This window comes from Drosophila hydei, unplaced genomic scaffold (genome assembly GCF_003285905.1).
Source record: "Drosophila hydei strain 15085-1641.00,03,60 unplaced genomic scaffold, DhydRS2 tig00008135-arrow-pilon, whole genome shotgun sequence".
Taxonomy (NCBI): domain Eukaryota; kingdom Metazoa; phylum Arthropoda; class Insecta; order Diptera; family Drosophilidae; genus Drosophila; species Drosophila hydei.
In genome coordinates this window covers 2,640,171-2,666,923 of record NW_022045844.1, presented here as the reverse complement: position 1 = coordinate 2,666,923, position 26,753 = coordinate 2,640,171, and the positions used below count along the sequence as shown (strand labels likewise).

The following is a 26,753-nucleotide window of genomic DNA, read 5'->3' as shown; positions in this document are numbered from 1 at the left end:
TTATAGCTAACATATATGTATATATGTATATATATAGTTATATATATATATATATGTGTACATCTTTATATAATATAATACAACATTGTCTAGAATCTGGTTAGACATGGCAGCCACTACATCTGGCTTTGGCCCATGTCATGGACATCATGTGCGTTAGTTTGACAAGCCAGTTTTGTAATTAATTTGAACAATTTTATGCACACACACATACACACTCTCTGTTTGATCAATCAAATACACGAAAAACAAAGTTTTAGCACGTCCTTCGTTCATTTGCATCTTTACATCTCAGTTGGATAATACTCAAGCTTTAATTTCGTTTCATCATGCCAAGAGCCATGTTGCAAGCAGCCATGATGCCGCCGAAATAGTTTTCTTTCCTCCATCAAGTTTTTGGCATAATTTTACTGAATTACAATTTAGTTTTTTATTTTATTTTTGTCACAATGACTTCTCGAAAATGTCAGCCGGTGTCATTGCCTCTCCGCAAAGCAAGTTACGACTCGACTTGTCAGCATCACAGCGCACAGCATCGTTCATCTGGTCAACTGGTCTCCGTCTAGGTGGAGGTTTCCCAATAAAAAAGAATATCTAATAGGCGGATGCATAATTGTGTGTTACTGACGGTCATCGGAGCAATTAGCTTCTTTGGGGTGACTTCCTAAAGCCAAACTGTTTACGAGCCTGCCTCATTTAGGAACATTTAATGGCTCCATTGCATAGCACTCACTTTGCAGCACGTAATTATGACTGCTAACACACATTGCTGATAGCTACTTTAGCAGATAGATATAAACAACTTTTAATAATGCCATTCAAGCAAGAAGTGCGTACACTGAGAGAATTTCGAGCTGCTAACTGATTGACACAGCTGCAGAGTACTGTTATTCGTGAAACACTTTCCATAGGGTAAAATGCATAAGTCAAGCTGAATTAACCAAATTCGAGAATAATCTGACCCAAAGCCGAACCAAAAAATTAATTGGCTTAAAACATCCAGCAACGTTCTGAATTATTAGACTGTAGTCTCTCCTCTTGGCTTTTTATACTTCACTCTTCACTCTAGGCTTTTAGCTTTTTGCTCTTGATTCTTCCATCTTTCATCTTCCATTTTCCATCTTCCATCTTCCATTTTCCATCTTCCATCTTCCGCCTTCCAGTTCCCAGATTCCATAACTTCTTTCTTATTTTCTTTTATCTTCCCCCCCTTCCTTTTAGCCTCCCTCCTTCGTTAACTTATAAGAGTTTTGTTTCTCTTTCCTCTCTCAACATCTTCACATATGCGTTTCCTCTTTTTTCTCTCCATCTACACCTTTCCTCTTCTGATCCTTTAGACTATTTGCTCTTTATTTTTCTTTGCCCTTACATTATCCTCCCTTACCCTCATAACTAACCTGCTCCATGCCTTAACTTAACTTAAAATCCAACAATCATTTTTGTTCAGTGTATATAACCAGATCTAAAGAATTCTAACAAATATAATTATTTATTGATGATAGCTTCTTGATTAGATCTATATCGTCTATATTAAACGGAACAAGTTTAAGTTTGGGCTCTATTTGACTTTCAGCAATGACAAGTTTGGATGGACAAAATTGGATGCTCGGTTAGCACCTCATTCATGAAAAAGTGATCTAGATACGCGACAAATATTTGGAGTATGCAAAGATCTCAGCTCGATGAGTTTCTGTTTAAGTTGCAGTTGTTGATGGGCTACGAGTAGGCTTTTGTTGCTGTTGTCGCGTGGGCAGATGCCAAAATGGTTCAGCTTTGAGTCGTTTTAACGCGACTTTGGCGTGACTACCATTTGAGCATGTTTTGGGCATCAGAAATTAATAAATGCAGCTTAAAATAATAATGAAAAAATAAGAGTTGGAAACCCGTTTGGCTGCTGCTGCTGTGGCTGCTGTCAGCCGCTCGGACGCGCAAAAATGATGCTCCAATGGCTTCAGTTGCACTGGCTCGGGCTTTCGCATATCTCGCACTCGCATCTCTGCATCTCCATCTCCATCTGACTGCATCTTTTTTGTTTTTATTAAAAATAAAATGTGTACAGGCGTGTGTGTGTGTTGTTGTTGTTGTGGTTTTTTTATTTTGCGTTTAAAGGTCATTTGGTTATTGGGGCTGCAGCGTCTGTGTGTGCGCCTACCTTAACATTCAGAGCTCAATTCCAAAGTTGGACGACACGACTGACCCGCCATACGCACCAGCAGCAACAGCAACATTAACAGCATCACCAGCATCACCAACCGGTTCATCATCTTCATCTCTGCTGCTTTAGGCCTAATCTCAGCTACAAACAGCTGTAATCTCTGTGAGCTGTGCCTGGCCATGTTTGCACTTAGACAACGCCTGCATGGAATGCAACAGCAGCAGCCGCGGCAACTAATTTCGTTTGCAACTCAACTAAATAGCTATTTGCCCATTGCTGCGCATCGATTCAAGCCTTGAAAGCGATTGCCAAAATTACAACATCTTCGTCTTCGAATGTTAATCTCGTTTACAAATTAGACTTGGCATGACAATATGTTTAACACTCATCGACCATATTATCCAGGGGCGTTCAAATTACTCAAATTCCGCAACAACAACAAAAAACTAAAGAAACTTAAATAAATAAAAATAGAGAAGAAAAAAGAGTTCAAGCAGAGCAATTGGCCCAGCCTTAAGCTCACTCACTAGTCTTCTAATATATTTGCTCAAATAAAAGTAGCTAAATAGAAAAACCAATATAAAAAAACAGCAAAAAATGCGGCATTGTCTCAGCTGCTGCTGTTGCTGTTGCTATTGCTGTTGGTATTTTTTTTAAGTTCTCATTTGCATATCTTTTAATTTAATAAATTTTGATTATTTTGTTTTAGTGCGTTTACTTATGTTATGCGACTGTTAAAAGGCAACAACAATAGCATTAAGAGCAGCAGTTGCTGCGGCTGCGCAGCTGGCGAGCGACTGAGCTTTGCATACGAATACCTGGCCGAAAACTGGCAACGGGTTGGTCAGTGGCTGGCGTCAGCGTCTTTGTTGGCAGCATCTTCACTCGTTGCGAGTGTTAACAGCTGTCGCCCAAGACGTCGACGTCGTCGTCGTCGCCGCTGCAGAGGCAGCAGAGACAGAAAACAGCAACCGCGACAGCGGTCGATCCGACGCCCCGAGTATATATAAGTAGAGAATCTACAAGTTTTGATGCTTTAGTTGCTAGCCCAGAGTCGACCCAGAAGTTGAAGCAATTTTTTTGCTTGGCATCGATCAAAAATTCAATTGACCATTGAATTTTGATACGATCGACACACACAAGGATTATACACGAAACACAACAGTTCATTGTCGGGATATATAATCTTCTTATAGATATATAAACGTTATCTGGCTGCCGTCCGTTGCAGTTGAAAGTGCTCAATATGGTAACTAAACTTAGTTCCAATATAGAAATGAAAGACAAACGTGACAAAAGTGTTGAAAGAAGTGTTGCTAAAAGCGAAAAACAAAAGACAATCGAACAGTTAACAAAAATCAATTATTCGTACTCTGCTTTATATTTATATACGATACATATGTATAGGAATATCTATATATATTTGTATATATAACAAGGTAGAGCAGCAAGTGACATTTAGAGTTTATATTTAAACGTAATTACACGTCCGGTTGGGACAACAGTTGTGCAAGTGTTAGTGAGCGAACGCCAATATCGTTTGCCATGTTGCGCATACGCCCATTGCGCCCACGTGGACTAACCAAGTGAACGTGGTCATTCTGCCAGCGTAGACCAGCTGTCAGCATTTGCGTCTTCAATCATTAACATGACTTTCAGTTGGCAGCAGAAGCTCGGCCATCGTTTTAGCCAGGGTTTCTATGTCAACGCAGCGAATGAGATGAAAACTTGTTTGCATCATTTGCAAATTTTCCATACATTTCATGGATTGACATTTAAATTGGCATATTTAGGCAAATGACCATTAAATGTTGCCTTTAGTTATAGCTCGATGCTAAATTCTTAACTATGCCATTGAGAGATGATCAACGTCTGCTAGTTAATTAACTACAGCAAGTTCGTTGCCTAAGTCTTTCGATTGCAACACAAAGATGTACGACAAAATATCAAAGAATCGCATTTAAGAACCGATTATACTAAAGTGCCAAAGGCGCTTTAAGCAGAGTAAACAAAAGTGCTCAAAGATGATATATGAAGGAGCAATTAGAGCTGATTGAGCCTAAAGTAATTAACTGAAAGAAATTAAAATTAAAATATTAAAGATTTGTATACTTAAATATTATTTTTAAAATACTATTTTTTTTATTGATTGCAAACAAATGCAATAGACTTTGAAGTGTTTTACTTCTCATTTCGTTTTCAAACTTCTGTTTCGGGTTTTCCCAATTTGAAAATTACACAAATCACTTCACATAAATCATCTGAAAATCTTCATTAACGAAAACGTCTAACGTTTGCCCACTTTCGTTGATGGCTTGACCCAAATGGGCGACATTGACGTTTCCGATATGATCACAAGGTCAAGCCTTTTGTAAATCAAATTAATTAAAACTCAAATTAGCATAATAAATTATAGGGAAACGTGCTCAGAGATGAAAATGTCAAACGAAAATCATAATAGAGAAGATCCCATATGGCATAAGGACTCACGTCACGTTAAAGCAAACAAATATTTTTGTTTGCAGAACGTGTTTGATAGAAGCTAGAAACTCGCTAAGCGAGCTGCATTCATATGAAGCTTGGGAAGTTCTTAATTGCAGAGATAACATCAATTCATTAGGCTTCTTATGATATAATTGTAAAAAACTGGAAGCGGACGTCTGTTTGATATCCTTTCACTTTCGAGCTGCGAGGTGCTAACTAAGCTTCATGTTGAGCTCCTAAGCGATTTGAGCATTTGAATATTAAACAAGTTTAGAGTATCTCGAATAAATTTCAAGTTCATTAACAACCAAATTTTAAAAGTCATTTACATTTCAATAAGTTATGAATTGTTGTTGCTGTCTTTTGAGAGATCTGACGATAAGTCATACCATTGGCTAGAATGTGTACGTATAAGTATATATGTATATAGGAATGATTCTTTTGTTGTAGGAATTCGAAGATATGGCCTCAGTTTAATGGCGGCATTCAATGATTAGTGCGTATGCTAATTAGGCTTTAGCGACGAGTTCAGTTTTTCTCACTTTATTAATGGCCGATCGCCGATTATTGTTGTATAATCGCGTTGTCTCTGATGGCTAAAATAAAAAACTAGTCAGCCAGAATTTGTTGGCTTCGCAGCCGGTTTGTTGCATAATTAGCAAATGCTATTTTGGTAGATGGTAATCGTACGGACATTAGCTATCAAAAAATTCTTAGTGATTTTCAGATGTCCGCAAATTAATTGCACTTTAAGCCATTTACCACTTTCGTTAACGTTTCTGCGTTGACAGCGCCGCTTTGACCTTGTCGAGATCGCATACATAATATGCTAATTATAAGCCATTCGACTCGTTGACAGCCACGGAAGAAGCCATGTGGCTTAATCTATGCACACTTTTTTTGGTCAGTGATCTTGTCTCCAAGACCAATTAATTATTTCACCTGCATTTTGTCGTTTTCCGTTTTCATTGTGCTTTTCGTAATTTTAATTAAATTATGGATCAGAGATTTGAGAGCACAATAAAGTTTGGCTAAGTTTTGGATCGCTACCGTGACCTAGAGATGATGTCAAAGTTGAATGTCTTTGCCTCTACACGTTAACATCTTTATTGTAATTGCCAGCCTCTTGGTGTTGTTGTTGTTGTTGTTGTTGTTGCTATTGTTGTTATATGCAAATGGCAGACATCGTCTGAACTTTAACAAACGACTTTTGTGCCGTTAAACGTTGCTGTCTGTGCTTTAACAATGTTGCCTTGTATTTAGACCTAGAGCAAACTATTAGACAACAATTCGATAAGGTACTTAGAAAAAAACTCACTTAGCTGCTCAGGTGTCAGCGATTGTGCCAAGTTAACAGCCAAACCACTTAATTTGAGCATCTTCTTTAGCCATATTAACTCGATTTCTTTCTGTTTCGTTTTCCCACAGAAAAGTGCACTTTTTGTCGTGGCGCTTTGCGTTGTGGCAGTAGCCACCGCATCGGCTGATACGCATGAGGTAAGTACAGAAGGAGGCTTTAGAGTCACAGATCAGATCAGCAATATTATCTTTGTTTTATTTCAGCGTAAGATTCGTGCTGCCCAGGGATATTCCTATCCTGTTCCAGATGTGCCATTTGAGTTGCCGAAGCGCACCACTTTGCCACCACCAACAAGGCCTCCAACTCGAGTGCCCGTGACTTACTTGCCTCCCACAAATAAGCCACAGCCGCCAGTGACTACTCGTCGACCAACTCCACCACCAACTTATCGTCCAGTGCCAACCACCAGGGCTACCGTTCGTACTACTCCGGCTCCAACCTACTTGCCACCCACGAACAAGCCACTGCCTCCAGTGACTACTCGTCGACCAACTCCACCACCAACTTATCGTCCAGTGCCAACCACCAGGGCTACCGTTCGTACTACTCCGGCTCCAACCTACTTGCCACCCACGAACAAGCCACTGCCTCCAGTGACTACTCGCAGACCAACACCAACAACGACAAGAGCTACCATTCGTACAACTCGTGCGAGCACTCCTGCACCAACATATATACCTCCTACCAATAAGCCACAACCCCCTGTGACCACTCGTAGGCCAACACCGACACCAACCCGTCCACCAACCCCACCACCAACTCGCCCACCAACTCGCCCACCAACTCGCCCACCAACCCCACCACCAACGTACTTGCCTCCCGTGACCACCACTCGTAGGCCAACGCCCCCACCGACTACCAGGCCTCCTGTCCGTACAACTCGTGCGACCATCCGCACAACCAGCACTCCAGCTCCTACCTACTTGCCTCCTACAAATAAGCCACAACCACCTGTGACCCCTCGACCAACACCACCACCAACCCGTCCACCAACCCCACCACCAACTCGCCCACCAACTCGCCCACCAACTCGTCCACCAACGCGTCCACCAACCCCACCACCAACGTACTTGCCTCCCGTGACCACCACACGTAGGCCAACGCCCCCACCGACTACCAGGCCTCCTGTCCGTACAACTCGTGCGACCATCCGCACAACCAGCACTCCAGCTCCTACCTACTTGCCTCCTACAAATAAGCCACAACCACCTGTGACCCCTCGACCAACACCACCACCAACCCGTCCACCAACCCCACCACCAACTCGCCCACCAACTCGCCCACCAACTCGCCCACCAACTCGTCCACCAACCCGCCCACCAACCCCACCACCAACGTACTTGCCTCCCGTGACCACCACTCGTAGGCCAACGCCCCCACCGACTACCAGGCCTCCTGTCCGTACAACTCGTGCGACCATCCGCACAACCAGCACTCCAGCTCCTACCTACTTGCCTCCTACAAATAAGCCACAACCACCTGTGACCATTCGACCAACACCACCACCAACCCGTCCACCAACCCCACCACCAACTCGCCCACCAACTCGCCCACCAACTCGTCCACCAACGCGTCCACCAACCCCACCACCAACGTACTTGCCTCCCGTGACCACCACACGTAGGCCAACGCCCCCACCGACTACCAGGCCTCCTGTCCGTACAACTCGTGCGACCATCCGCACAACCAGCACTCCAGCTCCTACCTACTTGCCTCCTACAAATAAGCCACAACCACCTGTGACCCCTCGACCAACACCACCACCAACCCGTCCACCAACCCCACCACCAACTCGCCCACCAACTCGCCCACCAACTCGTCCACCAACGCGTCCACCAACCCCACCACCAACCCGCCCACCAACCCGCCCACCAACCCCACCACCAACGTACCTGCCTCCATCGACCACCCGTAGGCCACAAACTCCACCTACTACCAGAGCTACAGTCCGCACGACTCGGCCTCCAGTGATCGTTTCGACTCGTAGACCAACTCCGCCACCAACATACCTGCCTCCCGTGACCACCCAGAGGATAACGACCCGTAGAACCACTCCGTACGTGCCACCGACCAGGCCTATTGTGACACCAGCGCCGACCAAGCACCAGGGCTACCAATACCCCGTGCCCAGCATTCCCTTTAACTTCTAAGCACCCGTACAGCAGCTCAGTTATAGCCGTCGATGAATTCAACGACGGCCGAAAGGCAGAGGGGTGACATTTCATTTCATTTTAATTGAAATATTATTGTCTGAGGAGGGGGATGCAATAACTGATGCTCTCTAAATATATCTAGCAATGCAAATGCCAACCATATCTATAGGGCTAGATACATCTAGTCAATACAGTCGAAAGGATTTTTACAGCGTTTCATGAGGGTGCTCGAAATTGCGATACCACTGAAGCGTCAGCAAGAATTAAACTTGTTTGTTTTTATGAATTAATGAATCGCATACTCATACGATTAGGGATCACTGTATATGTATCTAATTTTTTGTAAACCTCTTACTATGTACTATACTGCGCACTCTTGCTATGTTTTATGTTTCCCGTCTCAAGACTATTTAGCTCTATGTTCAAATAAAATGAAAACAAACATCGTTTTAAAATATTTCTGAAGACCGAACAATAAATTAGGTTTATTTAATGCGGTTTCAATGCATATTCAATTCGACAACGGGAAACGTTTTCAGCGCTTGTTATTGTTATTGTTGATTGTTAATAATATTAAGTTGTTTTCTATAGTTATGCTAAAAGCAGATACAACTCGCTTGAGCTTGATACTGTAAATGAGTGGATCGTCTGACTTCATGGCAAGGTTTGTATTTAGAAATAATGAAGAGGAGATGATGATAAGATCTTACAGTATCTTAACACTCTAGTATAAGGATCTTACCTTTGTTATAGATTTAGATAGAATAGAACATCATCATATGACCTTAGACTATTTTTTGTGATTGATGTACATTAGCAGCGTTTGCATAAGACACTGATTAGTTAATTTAACTTAAAGATAATCTTTTTAAAAAATGTTGAAATTCATTGAAGGTTACTTTACTCTGAACTAAATTTATCGGAAAATTAGTGGGAGATATCAAAGAGGGCGTAGGATCGTCACAGATTCAAATTTCACGATGAGTATTTTTTGAACTCAATTTGGGTCAACTCTACTTAATTAAATTATATCATAACCAGGTCAGATTGAAAGAAAAGTCAATCAGTCTTAAGCCTTACTTAAAGACTTGAGTTCATTTGAAATGATTTTACTTTATGTTTTTCCTTGAAAATAATTATGTGTACAAAGAAATCCCACTCTAGCTAGATGTAAGCTTAACTTTTACAAATTAGTTTTAGGCTTAAACACCACGAGATTTTCATTTTTTCTGAACTGATAATAACAACAGCAAGTCAAAAGCATATTTTATCTTAAACTTCAGTTCATCACTCGCATGATCAAGTTTTTAGCTGGTGTCAAATGCTGTTTAATTAGCCTTAAAACAATTTAAATTTGATAATCACTTTATTAAATTTGACTTTTCACTCAATTGAGCAGAGTTTTAAGCACTTCGGCTAAGCCAACAATTGTTTCTCGTTTGAATTCTTTATCGCGTGCATAGCTCGACGCGATCTTGAGCTGTTCATGTTGGCTGCATTTGAAGTATCTCATTTTCTTTTCTACACAGAGATCGGGCGCACGAAATCATTTAGGCAATTAATTTATTTGTCTATTATTTTGCTTTCGTATGTTAAACTTTCTAATTAGCTGCTGAAGTGCAGCCGCAAGTTTTTTAGGGGCTGCTTGGCCAATGCTGCAAGCAGTCGTCTTTGCGATTCGCGATGAGGAAGTCGCGTCCCGTGCGCCAAGAGATACCGATACCAAAAATTTTTACTGTGAAAAATGTTTATAAAGCCAAGAGTGCAGCCGGAGCCCGAGTTAAACGATAAAACGCTGCGGGATCCACATCCTGCCAAAGGCGGCACAAAGCAAAAGGCTAATAGCAGCCGCTGGCCACGGATTATGGGCGTGCTCTATGTGTACACAATTGTGAGCCAAATGTCATTAGATCAGTGCAGAGCAGAGCAAATAAAACTTTCCCTTTTACAGATGTCTCTTATGGTCGTCAAGGTCGCATCAACAGCAGCCTTATATCAACAACAACAGCAGCAGCAGCAACAGCAGCAATTACCCAACTACATCGAGGGCCAGACGCTGTCGGAGACAACGCCCAGCACTGAAAGTGACGACAGCTCGAGACAAGCGGCGGAACGTTTAAACATTGAGAAGATGCGTGCCAAGTTACAGCAATTGCAGCACGAGCAGCAGCAGCAATATCGTCTGCAGCAGCAGCAGATGCAGCTGCATCTACAGCAAATGCAACAGCAGCTGCACCTGCATGGCAACGATGTGGAGGATCTGGAGGCAGAGAGCGGCACAGGTGGTGGTGGTGTTGGTGGTGTTGCTGCTGGCGAAACTGCCTACTTATTGGAGCTTGCCGACGACGTTGCGCCCATTTACGGAACATGGCGCACGAAAGCGAGACGACCCCAGCCGCCAGGCGGCAACGCGCTGCAGCACGCAATGCCTGCCGATGGCGACGCCAACGATAATCATCTGTATGAGCGGCTGCCTAAGCGATCCGTCACCATGACGCCGCTGCGTGATGTTTTGCGCGATCAGCTGCCCCGCCCACCGCGTCTCTCCACCCAGCGACCGCCCTCGTCGGCAGCGTTGCTAAGGCGCCAATACTCCGAGACGCCAGGCTCTTTGGCTATGCGCGATGATTTCAAACCGAAGCCGTTTCACTTTCCCTTCGACGGTCCGTTGCCGGAGCAGTTCAAGAAGGGCGAGGCGGAGCGCCTGAACAACATCCAGGACATATTGCACAATATGCACATCAATAATCCGTTGCCCAGCAAGATGCCCGGGCTGGTGATGATGCCCACAGGTCTGCACATTGCGGGCAGCTATAAGAACCTGAAGGCCAGTGGCATAGCTAACTTCTTTCGGGGCAAGCGCAGCAAGAAGCAGATGCAGTTTAGCATTCCGCTGCCCATGTTTCCCATGGGCATGCCGATGTCCATGTATCCAGGTGCTCCACATCAACGTGTAGCCATCGATCAGTTGTATCCGTATAAGCCACGCTCTCCACAGGACATCAATTTGCTGGCACTGCAGCAGGCTCCAGCTAGCAAGCCCAACTCCAAGAAGAAGCACAAGAAGCAGCTGAAGCAACAGCAGCCGCAAGAACAGACCAACTACAACATGTTGCTGGAGCACGGCAGCCAGCAACACTACTTGGTCGATCCCTTTCTGCAGAGCTTCCCACCCATCATAGCGCTAAATGCAACGCGTCAGCCACAGCACAAGCGTATACCCTTCAAAGTGAACCTGGATATCTATCCGGTGCTGCCACCCTCTAGACCCACCTCCGTTCTGCGCAATCCCTATCAGAGCGACTATGCAGTGCCCACTGCTAGCGTGCTGGCTGCCTCGCCTGGTTCCATCTATGCACAGCCGCATCTGCATCAGAGTCTGTACCAGACGCCTTTCAAGTTTCCCACACAGCCGCCCAGTCACCTGCCCATGATCTTTCCCGATCAGTCCATACGCTATAGCCAGCAGCAGGCGATCTTTCAGTCGCCCAAGTTCGCGCCGCAGTCTCAGCAGAACGATGACTGCATCTATGGCCCCTCCATGACCACTAGCAATGGCAATGGCAACGCCAATAGTGGAGCTGTTGACACAAGCAACAATCAAATAATGCTGCATCTGAATGTCTTTCCCAAGCAAAAGCCTTCGCCAGCGGTGCGCGCTTCCACCAATCCCTTTTACAATCACAATTTTTCGGGCTTGCAGCGTAATACTTTCAGCGCCAGCGAACGCGAGCAGCCACTACCCAAGCCGCCAAGTCCTATCGAACCACGACAGGTGGCTGCCACACAGTCGCAGGCTGCCAACAGCTCGCTGTCTGCATCAGCTCAGCCACAGCAGCAGCAGCAGAACCACACTCAACAACAACAACAGCAACAACAACAACAACAGCAACAACAACAGCAACAACAGCAACAACAGCAACAACAGCAACAACAGCAACACCAGCAGCAGCAGCAGCAACCGGTAAATCATTCGATTTCACGCAGCGACAATCTCTCGCTCATTGACTTTGAGCATCCCATTGTGGCAGCCGAGGTGCCGCAGCTGCCCCACTTGCCGAGTCCTGCTGCACTCACCGGCCACCCAGGTTTGTCCTCCAATCATGGTCGCTATAGCGTCCAAGGTGAACACATACGCTATCACAAGAATCCGCACATCGACCAGTTGGCTGCCGAGGCACAAACAGCTTCGCTCTTTCGCTTTCCCGTCGAGGATCTGATACAGTTTCAGGTGGATGATGCGCTCTAAATCATTCTAGTTGTAGTGCTTATCTATATATATATATATCGAAAATAAATCAAATATTTTAGTGTTTATATCAATATAAGAGCTTGACTTGCAAAATACTAGAGATTTCATTCTCGACCATTTCTAGCAATATTCAACTTGGTTGGGAGAGAGAAAGGTAATTTCAAGCAATAGGCACGGAAAGACATAGAGGCTACGTCCACCTTCCAATTGCGGATTTAAATTTTCTGTAAGTTTTCCTCAGTGCTTAGGTTAGGTTAGGTTTTAAACTTGAAGCATTTCTCAGCTTGTTTAAATTCACTCAAAGTAAAGTTCGATGTTTATACAAAAAGTCTTTTGAGCATGGCTAGAATATTTTTGTCTATTAAATGTGAAACCCTGCCTTTATTACAAAGGCAGTATAATGTATTATACCCTTGTAGCACCCACACCCTAAACAAACCTATTCACAGTTGCCCTTTGCCTAGCTGCCTCGCTGGTGACTCTCCCTTTGAATAACAAAAAGTGTAGCCTACTTTGAGGCTGTGCCAGAAAATGATCTTCATGAATGTTCCTCGCTCGGTGTGTACACACTGGCGCATATTTCATTGCCACTCGTTTTGCGCATGCGCGAAATGTGTATCAAAACAAAACCGGCGACAGGCACGAAACCAGTATTTACCTGCGTCTGACCGAATCACGCACGCCGTTGGCCAGCAAAGAACGCCAGCAGCAGCAACAGGTAAGACGGCCACAAAGACAGAAGGTGAGCGAGCGTCGCGTCGTTAAGACGTTGCTGCGGTTAAAAAATTCGTCGAAAACAGTCGGCAAACAACTAACGAATAAAAAAACAACAAGCGCAAAAAGTAAAGCAACAAAAAATATATTCGGAACGAGAATCAAGTTTTGTGCCTGGCGTCATACTCGAACGTTGTTGGTTTTTGCGCGTGAATAAAAGTGAAATAATCATTTAATAAGTGTAATAACGGTTAAGCTAATTAAGTGAGAGAAAGAGATAGAGCTATGTGAGTAGGCTAGGGCCTAGGCATCTGCAGTGTTTGATGCTTTATGCTCTATGCGCTGCTTCCTGGCCATTTCCATTTCCATTTTTTTTGCCCAAACACCAACTGACCAGCGGGTCTATATGTATCTTGTAGATACTTATGTATCTGCACGCTACGCCAGCGCAGAGAGCAACCAGTTCTGTATTCTGCGCTTATTTATTTGAGCTGCCTTTTTGCACATTTTGGTGTGCCTGTGTGTGTGTGTGTGTGTGTGTGTGTGTGTGTTAGCTTGCTTTCTTTGACTTCCCCATGCTTTGTGCCTCATTCCTCATTCTCCAGCTGTGAAAGAAAGCCAATCGTTAAGCGCCTCAGCCAAATGATTGGAACTCTTTGGCAGCGGCAACAGCAACAGCAACAGCAGCATCAGCAGTCGCCTCATCATCATGTGCCACTTTTCACATGCGCATAAAGTGAAATTGGCAGCTGAATCGAATTTCTTTTCTAGAATTGTTCAAATATTTGTTTTATAACGATGCGCATTACAAGTTCAGCCAACAGTTTTCCGCTGAGCGAGCACAAATCTATGCAGCTTCAGTAATTGCTGCCATTGCAGCCATAGCCAAGGTCGACTGGGCGGATGGGGGCTGGCATTGAATAAGTTTTTGATTTGTTTTTTAATTTTAGCTGTGCTTAACATAAAAATATCTCTCTCTCTCTCTATCTATATCTCTACCTCCTCTCTCTCTCTCTCTCTCTTGGTTTCAACAGAAGTGCCACAGTGAATATTGTGCTAGATGTGCTAAATACTTAAGTAAATACAGCCGAAATACTTGCAAGCTAACGGATATATACAAATAACGGCATTGGAATTAGCAACGGCAACATGTTGCTGCCGTCGCTAATGTGTTTGCTGCTGCTGCTCTTTGGCCGCTTGGCCGGGGCACAGCTGCTGAATCATCCGCCACATTTTGTGCCCGGCTCGGGCGACATGTCCCGCTTCAGCCTGTCGGAGCACACGCCAGTGGGCAGTCCAGTCTATCAACTGAAAGGTAAGTCGTGGCTATATTTTGAACTAAGGTCAGCTAGTGGACAAACCCATGTTTCATAATAAACATAGAGTGGCTTTGATGGTGTCTGCCAGACTAAGAGATGCCCTGCAAACAGCCAGTCAAGTGGGTTATTAGCGAGACTCACAGAAGGTAGCTCAAAGAACTATTAATTAGAGCACATTCAACAAATGCATCTTTATACACTTCTACTACTTACATAATCTCGTAGCCAATATGCTCTCCCTCACCTATTTACACTACATACAGGGTATACCAGCAGCAACAATAGCCCCAATTCTCACATTATATACGGCAAAAACCTTTCACAAAAAGCCAAATTAATTTTAAGACAATGTTTTTGGACTCAAAAACTCTGTGAGCTTATGTCGCTCAAAACGTATATAAAGTAGCTATATATACATATATATAGATATGTATGTATACAGATCTTAATTGTATTATGCTTTTGGCCTGGTCATTTGATAGTTTAATTATTTTGTAATTTGACTTTTGTGTGCTCGAAGTCTCAAATTGCCTTGCTGACTTTCATTTCGCGACTTGGGCCCAAGGGGGCTCTGTCTATATGAGCATAATTGAAATATTAAGCGCTTGGCTCGCCGCAACGCCACCTACTTTTGGCCAACCTTGTGCACAGTATTAATTTTTTTGTAATTTTACTTTTGTAGCTCGAGTATCTGAAATCATGTTGCGATAAGCGCTAAGCAATGTCAAAATGATAATATTTATGTCTTGCATGCCTGAGAATGCATTTCGTTAATCAGTCTGCAGTCGTGTAGCCCAAAACAATGCCAGCAGCTACGTACACATGTATGTGTGTCGTCTGTATCGGGGCGATACACAGGCGGAAATGCATTTGAACACGTTTGTGCGTAGCAGTCGCGATAGCAAAACAAACGCTCCGATAATGCCGGCGACGATAGCGATGGCAATTATTATGGGAATCTGGCGTGTGGCCAAGTCGGCATTAGATGCAAATGCTGGCCATAATCGCTATTGGCCACGCGCTCACTTTTATCTGCATAGAATCTGGCGACACTTTTACTTTGTTAAGTGGAGCCAATCAATTGAAAGCTGCGAGTTTTATTGTAAATGTCGTAATCGTAGACTTTCGCAATGGCCAACTCCTTGGCTATGTTGGGCTGGGCTGGGCTAGCAACATAATGCGGCAGCAGCAGCAGCTGCATGGCTTATACAACAACAATTGCAACAAAGAATTGCTGACAGAGATTGCATCGGTTGCATCTTCGTGTTGCTTTGAGCTTTTGTTTTTGCTCCACCTGCTCCACAAAATAATGCCCCGTTGACACCTTAGCCCAGTTATGGCTGCGGCCTGTAATGTGATGCGCCCAGCGCAGCAGCAACAGTGGCCCAGACACCAAGGCAGACAACTTTCATGTAACTTATTTATAAATGTATCTTGTATCTACATATTTTATATCAACTGTATCTGCGCTTCAATGAAGAGCTCAAAATTCCACTTAAAGCTCCGAAATGCATTCAAGTATTTGCATTAACTTTGCAGTTGATAGTCAGGCGAGTGCTCATTGACTTTTGCATATGTGTGCATGAGTGCATGTGTATCTGTGCCTGTGTGTGTGGCTGGGTGAGCGGTCGCCCAGCCAGTTAGTTTTGCAAGCTGCATCCGTGAGATAAACGTAGTCGAAAAAAAAACACGTTTAGGCCAACAATTTGCAGCGCGCTGCGTTTGAAATTAAGAGTGCCATAAATTCACACACAGACACACACACACTGCACTGAAATTGAAAAATTGCCAGGCAAACAAAACGTTGTCTAATCTGCGAGCCAGGAAGCTGCACAGACTCAACTCTATCAGCTGCATAATTTGTGATTGCAATTTTCGACAGGCAATCATCAAAAATCAACATTTCTTGCATCATAAGACACGCTGTCAATAGGCCAATTGGCTGCCCCAACTGGCTGCAATCAGCCATATATTCAATAAACCAACAAACATGTTGCAGGTTTCTTGCTTTTGTTGTTGTCTGTTTTACATACAAATTGGTCGTTGGACAAATCAAGCGATAATAGCGGCTAATCAATAAATGAAAATGGAACAAAAGACTTTGGCTCAGGGTCGTGCTCAACACATAAAATATGTATGTATATATATATCTAAATGTATGTATGTATATATATAAATATTATGTCTAGTTTTTTTAAGTATAACCTCGCTTTCATCAAGAACAAGATTTTTTATTTGTCATTCGAGCTGATTTATTTATTTACCTTTTAACGCTATAAGTGTTTGTGTCTTTTATATATATTATATATATATATATATATATATATATATATATATATATATATATATATATATATATATATATATATATATATATATATATAAATATATATATATTGAACTTAAATGTCTCAAAGCAGAGTATAAAAACTTGTGTTGCTTTTAGAAATATCTATTTCAATTTCTACTAATATTTTTTAAGCGATCTTTCTATATATCACTATTGATCAATTGTGCAGACCGGAGTTCAGGTATTTGCTGATGATTACTAATTAACAAATTAACTAAACTTAACACAAAAAATGTGAGATGCTTGTCTACAGCTACTTAAAGAACTTTCCACTTCTATCATCAGCAGACTTAGGCATCGCCTGCTGCTGCGTCTTCTTCTTGTCAAACTTGGTAAGCTGCAAGCATTTGAGAATGTTACAGCTGCAGAAGCAGCAAAGAGAGCAAAAGCCAGCAGAGTTACTTTTTTCAAATTTATCTTGTCATCAATAGCATACACTACTCTTACGTTACTTACTACGTACATTCAAATATTTTAAATGTGTATAAATATATATTTAAAATTAGTTTCTGCGAAGAGGTAATTCTTGAAGACTTACAAAATTTTACACTTTGAGCCATTCAGTTTAAAATGAAGTTAAAATCGTACAATAATAATTTACTATAAAAAAGTAATTTACTATAAAATGTAAACCAGACTTGGAAGGCAACAAACTAAATTTCCTATACAAAAATATTTTTATAGGCGACCAACTACTGTAATGCAATACTCTTAATGATTTTGGCGAAGAAAAATTCTATATATTTAACAAAAAAATATAATAAATTTATATTTGATTTATTTAAAAAAAATCTCTGCTTTACAAGCGATCAAAACTTCTGCACTTAAAGCGTTGTTTCTTCTAGTTCATGAACTATTTTTTAGAATATTAATACTTATTAGTATTATATTATTATATTAACTACAATTGAAAGCTTAACTTAGCTCCAATTAAAGCATTTTCGAATGCTCGCAATTTCAGTACTCATAAATATATATATTTGCTCAACTCGCAACGAGTTTCTTAACTTTCATGATATTTTGCCATAAATATTTTTACTTTCTATACATAATTATTGAATTAAATGAGATTCAAAACTCAAACTACATAATTAAGTAAATGGCGTGCTGTAATTATTATGACTCCAAACACAGAAAAGTAAAACCCAAAACAAACGCCAAACGAATAATTGCTCGAAAACGGCTAACACAATGCGGGTGTTTCTTTAGTTGTTGCCTCTTTGCTGTGTGTCTAATAAATAGCGAAATATTAACAAATACGCTTCGCAGAGCATGAAATCACAGAAATTACTTAGACCCAGTCGCGACTCTCCCACTTGCAACAACTCGGACACACATGCTGCGTGTCATGAAGCAAAAGGAAAAAACATCAAGTGAAAAGTAGAAAAGTCGAAATGTTTTTCAACATTGAAAAACTTAAATAATTGTTGTTACCACCAGGCTCTGTTAGGCTTTCCCAGTTTTTGTTTTTGCGCCCAACCAGATGCCATATGTGGCAGCAACAACAATCGTTTGATACACCAAATTCCAGTACCCATACAGACGGCTCTTGTCTATGAGAAATGACATGAAAAAAATGTGTAAGACCCGAAAAAGAAAAACTAGAAAAATGATTATGTACATTAAAAGTGGGCACTCACGCGCCAATGCAGCGGGGCAGGGGCAACAGCGGAGAGTGGAGCTTGGGGCAATGAAAAACATTCGGGTTGGCGACCGCAATTGGTAAGTTGTTGGGTGTGTGTTGAGTAGAGAGTGTGCTGTATAGAGAACGTGTTGTTTGCTTCCCGCTTTGTGGCTGTGCTGCAATTGTCGGTCGCACTCTGTCCGTCTGTCGTCTTCAAAATGGTTAAAGCAAACTTGAAAACCTGAAAACGGGCCGTCGCCCGTTGTCTGTCGTCTGCCGTCTGCTGTCGGCTGTCTGTGCCAAAAAGTCGTTTTCCAGACTGCCATGGGGTTTAATATGGTTTGTCTTTTGGTTGCCTACTCTGCTGGGATCATTTGTTTTCTTTCTTTTGGCCCCATCCACTTCTGCATCATTCAAAAGAATTTCTAATGTTTTTTCTTCGTGCTTGCCCCAAGCTGTGTTTTAGTTTCCTGCATTTAAGAAATCTCAAAAAAAAGAGAGGAGAAAGGGAAAGAGAAACTGTCCAGGTCGAAGCCCATATTTAGCTGACATGACCCAACTCCCAGCCTTAGTTACATAGCTTAGCTCCATTTCCACGCCCAACTAAACTGCAAAAGTCGAGCGAAGCAGGTTGTGGGAACCAAATTAGCATTTTTCACACGCTTAAGCATAACCCCGACAGAGCGTCAGTTGTAATTAAAGCAGTGAGCGTGTCGAGCAAAATGGGAAGTCGACAAACAGCTTTTACTACAAAGCCGACTCTCATGTCTGACACCGCGCCCAACTAACTACTTTGTTACACATTCGAAGGCATCGACCCGGAGGGTGGACGACTTAAGTACAGCATATCTGGGCCAGTTTTCTCGGTGGATCGGGAGACGGGCGTGGTGCGACTGCGTCAGGAACTGGATCGCGAGACACAAGATACCGTTGAGGTGATCATCAGCATCACCGATGAGGGCATCTACGGCACAGAGCCGAACACAGTGTCCCAGCGTCGGGAAATTCCGGTGCGCGACTACAACGATAATCAGCCCACATTTTACGGACGTCCCTATACGGCCAGCGTTAGCGAGTCGCTGCCCGTGGGCTCGGAGCTAACAGTGGAGCCAGCAATCATAGTTGTGGATCGTGATGACGGATTGAATGCGGAGGTGCAGATCAAATGTGTGCAGGTAGGTCAAATCTAAAGCAGATCCAACTCAGTTTTCACTCAAGCATCTCTCTCTTTGGCTTCTCTCTTCCAGGAGAACGACATATGCGACATCTTTGAGGTGCGAGCCGTCAAGTTGAGCGATGGCAACTTCACCGCGAGGGTTGCCTTGAAGCAACCTCTAGATTTCGAAAGCCGTCCCTCCTATATCATGACGATTTCCGCCTCAGACGGTGCTATAGAGAACCGTCTCACCTCCTTTGCCACTATTTCCATTAATGTCATCGACGTACAGGATCAGGCGCCAGTTTTCACCAACGCACCTTACTCTGCAACTGTGGCAGAGAATACACCAGCCGGTGTGAGCATATTGACTGTCAAGGCCATCGATGGCGATGTGGGCATTCCCAGGGAGATCTTCCTCTCGTTGGAGGATGAACCTTTTGGACACTTCGAACTGGTGCCCTTTGGCGATGCCAAGGAAGGCACAGCTATACTTCAGACTACAAGTGAGCCGTTGGATCGCGAGAATCCCGACATACTTCAAAATGGCGGCGTCTATGTCTTTTCCATTAGAGCGACAGAGCTCATAGACGGTGCCATACCCGCTGAGCACTCGGTTACACGAGTGACCATCGTTGTCACCGATGTCGACGATCACAGGCCAGAGTTCAGTGCCTCGCACTTCAACATTTCAATTGCCGAGAATCTTGCGAATGGCATGCCTTTGCCAGGTCTCTCAATTTTCGTGGATGATCGTGATATGGGCGAGAATAGTCGCTATCAGCTCAAGCTGCAGGACGTCTCCAAGGCAGCTGGCGTATTCGCTGTATCGCCAACTGAGGCACAGGGAAGAACACCTGTTGTGGTCAAAGTGCTGAATGCCAGCCAGCTGGACTATGATAATCCTGCGCAGCGCACGTTCGAATTCGACTTGGTGGCCACGACGCATGGCGTGGAGCAGGCAAAGGCACGTGTGGAGGTCCATCTCTTGGATGCCAATGATAATGCTCCAGTGTTTCGGCAGCAAACCTATCGCTTTACAGCGCCCGAGAACCTAACTATCGACTCCCTGGTGGGCATAGTAAATGCCAGCGATGCAGATTCAGCCGAGTTTGGTCACGTGCAATATGTACTCAAGGGCTTCGGAGCCGACAACTTCTATATTAATCCAGAGACCGGCGGCATTTATCTGCTGAGAGCCCTGGACTATGAGAAACAAAGCACGTATAGCCTGACTGTGGTCGCTGTCGATGGCGGCGGTCGCGAATCGAACGCAAATCTCTATGTGGACGTACTCGATGTCAACGACAATCATCCGCGTTTCGAGAGCACCGAGTACAGTCGAACCATTCGAGAGGGCGCCTCCATTTTTGAGCCACAGTTCTTTGTGCGCGCTCACGATGCCGATGGTCCCAGCCAGGGCAACGGCAGGGTGAAGTACGCCATAGTCTCGGAGAACAGCATAGCTGGTAATGTCTTCCGCATAGAGCCCGAAACAGGCGAAATAACGCTGCAGAAGGCAGCCCGGTCCATGGATACGGAACGTGGCGAGTATGAGCTGGTTGTGTCTGCCACAGACTTTGGTAAGCTTTGGATCTTATGACTCGAGTACTTACTTACTTATATATATATATCTCGTGCTTTCAGGCATTCCCCCACTCACTAATACTACGCGGGTGCTGATACGCGTTGGCATCTCTGGCAATCAGCGGCCCATTTTCAAGGGTCACTTCCAAAATGTCGAGAATTTGCCAGTGATTGGTCCGCCCAGTTATCGTGTGTCCATACCAGAGAATGCCGCTCCAGGCTATAATGTGACAACAGTCTCTGCGCATGATCCTGATGGTCTGGACAGCCTGCTCAGGTATCGCATTGTGGGTGCCAATGATAACTTCCAAATCAATGAGTTGTGAGTCTACTTAAAACTTATCTTAATCTCAGCTGATGCTTAGCTTCTTGCTTTCAGCTCCGGCCTGATCACTGTGTCGCCTCAAGCTCGCATTGATCGCGACTTGAACATGAATAGCTTTGAGATAATTGTGAATGCTGTGGACTCTGGCACACCCATACCGGAAACAGCAACCACCACGGTCTATGTGAATGTCAAGGACATCAACGATGAGAAGCCCAAGTTCGAGCAGAATAGCTATGCTGCCTATGTCTCGGAGCGCACAGTTGTTGGCGAAAGCGTCCTGCGTGTCAAGGCAATTGACAAGGATCTGAATTCACGTCTGGAGTACAGTTTGCAGGGACCAGTTCAAGCTACCACCAAGGCGGGCGTCAGCATTGCCAATCGCAGCAATTATCCCGTGCAAGAGGCCTTCCGTGTGGACAAAGAGAGCGGCGAGATCTTTGTGAACAGCAGCCTGCGACACGATGTGGCTGCCATTATCATCTTTACCGTGGCTGTGCGAGATTTGAACGCTGAAGTGGATCCGGAGAAGCAGGTGGACACCACTGAAGTAACGGTGTATGTGCAGTCCTTCAAGGACAAGGACCCAGTATTTAAGAATCCCGGCTGGAGTAGCTCCCGTCCCGTAGTCAACATCAAGATCAAAGAAGAAATGCCCATAGATAGCGCGCTGTTCATACTGCAAGCCGAGGATCCGGTAACCGAGCAGCCAATAACCAGCTTTGAGCTAGTCACACCCAAGGAGCTGGAATATTTCCACATCTCTGAGCGCACTGGTGAGGTGATTTTAAAGAAACGCCTGGACTACGAAGAGCTGGCAGGATCAGGCAGCGCCGAGTTCGAGCTGCAGGTGCGTGCGAATAGCGCCGATCGTCAGCGAAGCACCATCAGCAGGGTGAATATCACAGTCGAGAATGTGAACGACAACAGTCCGACCTTTGACCAAAGCTCCTATCAGGCCACCATTATTGAGAACAAGGGCTATCCGGAGCCCGTGCTGCAGGTGAAGGCGCAGGATAAGGATGCTGCGCTCAACGCACGGGATGAACGCTTGGGTTATCACAAGATCATCTACTCACTGCAAGGCGAATATGCAATGCTCTTCGAGATCAACAATCTGACTGGCCAGATCATTGTGGCTCGCAATCAAACCATTGATCGGGAGCGCACGCCCTCCATTCGACTGCAAGTGAAGGCGGAAGACTCGCCGGGCAAACCAACCGATGCCAAGCAAAGCGTTGCGGAGCTGCTGATCGACGTGCTGGATGTCAATGACAATGCACCCGAGTTCACCAAGAAAGCTTACAGCACTGTCATACCAGAGAACGCCCTGAAGATGGAGAGTGTCCTGCAACTGGAAGCGACCGATGCCGATGAAGGCCCTGGCGGCGAAGTACGCTACGAGCTGGTTAACGAAGGCGACGCCAATGGATTGTTTAGCATCAATGCGCAGAGCGGACTTCTGACGACACGTCGCAATCTGACGGGCAAGGGACGTGCAGAGGCTTACGTGTTGATTGTGCGCGCCCAGGACAATGGCAACCAGGTGCCCAAGCAGTCCAGCCTGTCCACAGATGCCGAAGTGCGCATATTTATAGGCGATGTAAGCGCCAACGATGGTGTGCCATACTTTGTGGCGCCACGAGTGGGTCAAATGGCAAATGTGACTGAGGTAAGTCCGGATGCTTAGGAAAGAAGGAAAGACTGAACTGACTTTGAATCCTCTTCCAGAACGCGGCAGTTGGCGCTCCAGTCTTTCAAGTGATTGCCAGGGATCCCGACGATGACAGCACGCCCTCCGGCACCATCACTTATCGCATACTGCCCGATACGCCAGATGCTGAGTCCTTTGCCATAGACACACACACGGGACTGATAACGACACGTCAGGAATTGGACCGGGAGGAGAAATCTATGTACAAGGTGCTGCTGGAGGTCAGCGACAATGGACAGCCAAAGCAGTCGGTCACGCGTATCCTAAAGATTGAAGTGCTCGACATGGATGATCATGTGCCCCGATTTGCCAGGGAGATTGTGAGTAATAATAAAACTAATTTCATTTCCATTGATGAAAGTAAATTGCCAACAGGACGCTGGTCCGATACCCATGGCCGTGCGAGAGGAGCAGCCAGCCGGCACCATTGTGGGCAACTTCAGTGCCATTGACGAGGACATCGGCGAAAATGCTGCCATTGACTATGCCATCATCGAGGGCAACAACGAGCAGCTCTTCACCATCGAGCGCAATAACAACAGCTTGGCCATATTGAAGACCAGTCAGCCCATTGATCGGGAGCAGGTTGAGTCCTTTACGCTGACTATCAAGTGCTTGAAGTTGGGCGAGCCCGCGTACAAGTATATTGGCGACGTCTATGACCGCCAGGATCCCTCGCATCTGCGCATTACTGTTAAGATTCTCGATATTGACGACAATTTGCCCAAGTTCGAGAATCCAGACTCCACGGTGGGCATTCGCATCAATGTGCCCATTGACACGGTGATAACCACGCTGCGTGCCACTGATGCAGATGCCGAGGCAGCGCCCATAGCGCTCTCCATTAAGAATGTGACATTTGTGCCGCAGTTCTACAAGCGCAGCCGCCAGCTGGCCACGGGCAATCTGCAAACGTTGTTCACGCTCAACAATCGCACAGGTGAGCTGCGCACGGGCGGCTCCTTTGCCGACTATGTGGATGGGTATTTCCAGATGCGTGTGTGCGCCAATAACTCGGCCAAGGCCAAGAGGCAGACGTACAGCAACATCAAAGTGTTCGTCATACGCGATAAGTCGCTGCTGAAGTTTGTCTTCGCACGACCTCCGAATGAGATACAGCACAATATACGGCCCTTCCAGGAGCAGCTGCAGAAGAAGTTGAAGCCGCTTGGCCTGGAGCTGCATGTGTTGGACACGCAGGTGTTTACGCGGGCGGACATGAGTCTGGACTTTACGGCAACCAGCTCGTGCTTCCAGATGTTCCGCAACGGCGCCGCATTATCGCTGAGCGAAATGCAAAAGCTGATGAACTCCAAGGAGCTGCGACACGAGCTCATCGACATCTATGCGGCGTATGGCGTGAGTGATCTGGAGTCCTGTTCGGTGCGACGCACTCATACGGCGGCTCTCTTTGGCAATCTGCTAATGTCGGCGGGCGCCTGGCTGGTCATACTGGCGGCGCTCATAGGCATCGCAGCGCTTGTCTCGCTCTGCACGGCCTGCTGCCTGAGAAAGAAGTGAGTGAGAATACCATATTGAGAGAGAGAGAGGGAGAGAGAGCATCAATCAAATACCTTTTCTTCTACAGATTCAAGCGTTACAGCAAGCGTAGCTTGCAGGCAAGTCTTCGCACACCAACGGAGCATACGCCCACCTCGTATAGCTATTCAATGCCCGCCGTGCTCTACTCGGAGCCCATCTATGGACCCTTGTAGCCCCCACTCATATTCTGCACGCTCAGCCGGAGCAGCCAATGGCAATGCTGAAGAACTCAATTCTAGTAAATTAGTGCTCAAGACTCAAGACCCAAGCCGCAGCCAGAGCTCAGAGCGGCTTGGGAAGAGCGGGTCAAAACAGTCCATACATAAGCATTAGCATACTGTGCATGTGATCTAGTATGTACATAATATACAACTATGTATAGAGTATAGAGTACGTCTGTGTAATATTTAATTCTGTATAAAGTCCAAACGAAACTTTTAGCCCTAAGTTCTCCTATAAAATAGTAAAGCGAATCGCAAGTCATTTTATTTTTATATGTGTCATCTGCAGTAGAGATTTTTGCAACGCCTGAAATAAATATATTAATTGTGTTTGTATTTTAGTTAAAATAAATGGCATATATATATATACGAATATATAGAACTATATCTTATCTTTATTCTCTGGCAAATGCGTAACAAGTGCAAAATAAATATTAACTCGATTTTCAACAGGAATTTCCACATCCTTCACACGCTTCAGTTAACGTGCTCAAACTAAAACTAAATACATATATTTATTTATGCATATGCTCTATGTATTTAGTTTGGCTTTTTTCGTTTTTGTTTTTGGAATGTGAACATGTGTGCAAATAAATTGTATCTACAACAAAATACACGAATACTTGGCAACACTCCATGGACATGCAAAGTGATACGGCGCACTTAAATATGTGAAAGTAAGTCAACAAAACATTATACTAAACAGTCAAGCTTATGGCCAACTCTTGGAGTCTCTAATGTGCCACGATATCATTTAACTATGTTAAGGTAGCCAAACGTTGGGTTGGCTTTAACTATGAAAGTTTCCCTGTTGCCCTTGAAAGACCTTTAAGCTCTTTATAGTTTCCTAAGCTGCATGATTTTTATTCAAAATGAAAAGTATTTGAGTTATAAATAATGTGTATGTCAGACTGTATTTTATATTTGTCATTTCTATTATGGTTAGCTACGCTCTTTATGTCCACCTGCTGCTACTCGCTTAAGGCGTAGTCAGATTGCATGTAAGAGCTATAGATTCTTCTGAAAGAAGTAAAAAATTTTTAGGATAACAAATTAAACTTATTCTAAACTTTATTTCATCTGTTAGATTTTTATCAATTTATATCACTGTTAAGTCTTATATAGAGAACATCACTTGAAGAGTCCGTATTCAAGCCGTAGTCCCCAGAAGCTGAAGAAGGACAGTGCCCAAGGTGCCGCCAAGTCATCTTTAACCAGCTGGAGATTTGTTTCTAGATCGTTTCATTACCAAGACAAAAGTTTACAATATCGAGTCAAAATTAATTGATTCCGAATTTTTTGATTATTTTCAAACATTCTGTATTCTGAAGCATATAAATATCAATCATCAAACCAAAGCTATGGTTATGGCCTCTGTAGAAATTCAGTGGAACATCAACAATTCTAATTTCCAGCATCTAATATTAATTCCTTAAATAAGAAAATGCGTATTCCAATTAAAATCTGTGTGCTTATTTTAATTGCAAATTGGAACTTTGAATGTTGAGTTTAACGTCTAACAATTTATATTTTATATAGAAAAAAAGTAAAAACTCATAAATAATAAATGTTGTTAAAACTAATGTGCGGCGCTCATTAGCCTCAGGCTGAGGTCCTTGCTGAGTGCTGCAAGGGATGATGACGATGATGCTGCTGGTATACAACAACAAGGCCAAAGGGTGCAAGGGTGTGTGTGTGTGTGTAGATGAACTGATCAGGGGTTGCTGTTTCATGGCAGCTCAAGCATTATAGTTAACTGTAGCTGCTGCTGCCACGTCTAACGAGTTATTTTTATAA

At 44.1% G+C, this 26,753-nt stretch overlaps 3 protein-coding genes across 6 annotated transcripts; all 3 read left to right on the top strand.

Annotated features, from left to right (window-relative positions):
* Positions 1-3,320: 3,320 nt before the first annotated feature.
* LOC111598486 (proline-rich extensin-like protein EPR1) lies at positions 3,321-8,618 on the top strand. Its single transcript, XM_030225602.1, has 3 exons — positions 3,321-3,404; positions 6,068-6,136; positions 6,203-8,618. Exons 1-3 carry the CDS (start codon positions 3,402-3,404, stop codon positions 8,147-8,149), a joined length of 2,019 nt encoding a protein of 672 aa, XP_030081462.1. The 5' UTR covers positions 3,321-3,401; the 3' UTR covers positions 8,150-8,618.
* A 1,278-nt stretch (positions 8,619-9,896) lies between these two features.
* Positions 9,897-12,401, top strand: LOC111598488. Its single transcript, XM_023313745.2, has 2 exons — positions 9,897-10,043; positions 10,104-12,401. The coding sequence occupies exons 1-2, from the start codon at positions 9,897-9,899 to the stop codon at positions 12,399-12,401; spliced, it is 2,445 nt and encodes an 814-aa protein (XP_023169513.2).
* Positions 12,402-13,234: 833 nt separating this feature from the next.
* Positions 13,235-25,258, top strand: LOC111605189 (cadherin-23). 4 transcript variants are annotated; one of them, XM_030225619.1, is made up of 9 exons: positions 13,235-13,246; positions 14,153-14,433; positions 19,222-19,586; positions 19,659-21,150; positions 21,215-21,476; positions 21,534-23,151; positions 23,211-23,513; positions 23,569-24,710; positions 24,782-25,258. In XM_030225619.1, the coding sequence occupies exons 2-9, from the start codon at positions 14,268-14,270 to the stop codon at positions 24,906-24,908; spliced, it is 5,475 nt and encodes a 1,824-aa protein (XP_030081479.1). In that variant the 5' UTR covers positions 13,235-13,246; positions 14,153-14,267; the 3' UTR covers positions 24,909-25,258. The 4 variants fall into 4 exon arrangements, with proteins under 4 accessions (XP_030081479.1, XP_030081476.1, XP_030081478.1 ...); XM_030225616.1 differs by lacking the exon at positions 13,235-13,246 and adding an exon at positions 13,324-13,359; XM_030225618.1 differs by lacking the exon at positions 13,235-13,246 and adding an exon at positions 13,350-13,382.
* The last annotated feature ends 1,495 nt before the right edge of the window (positions 25,259-26,753 follow it).

Bases quoted from the DNA above. Each gene is read 5' to 3' on its own strand.
- LOC111598488 (XM_023313745.2), top strand. From the start codon at position 9,897: ATGTTTATAAAGCCAAGAGTGCAGCCGGAGCCCGAGTTAAACGATAAA. The intron at 10,044-10,103 runs GTGAGCCAAATG...TCCCTTTTACAG, and splicing joins TGCTCTATGTGTACACAATT to ATGTCTCTTATGGTCGTCAA.
- LOC111605189 (XM_030225619.1), top strand. From the start codon at position 14,268: ATGTTGCTGCCGTCGCTAATGTGTTTGCTGCTGCTGCTCTTTGGCCGC. The intron at 19,587-19,658 runs GTAGGTCAAATC...TCTCTCTTCCAG, and splicing joins TGCAGATCAAATGTGTGCAG to GAGAACGACATATGCGACAT. The intron at 21,477-21,533 runs GTGAGTCTACTT...TCTTGCTTTCAG, and splicing joins AACTTCCAAATCAATGAGTT to CTCCGGCCTGATCACTGTGT.
- LOC111598486 (XM_030225602.1), top strand. The intron at 6,137-6,202 runs GTAAGTACAGAA...GTTTTATTTCAG, and splicing joins CATCGGCTGATACGCATGAG to CGTAAGATTCGTGCTGCCCA.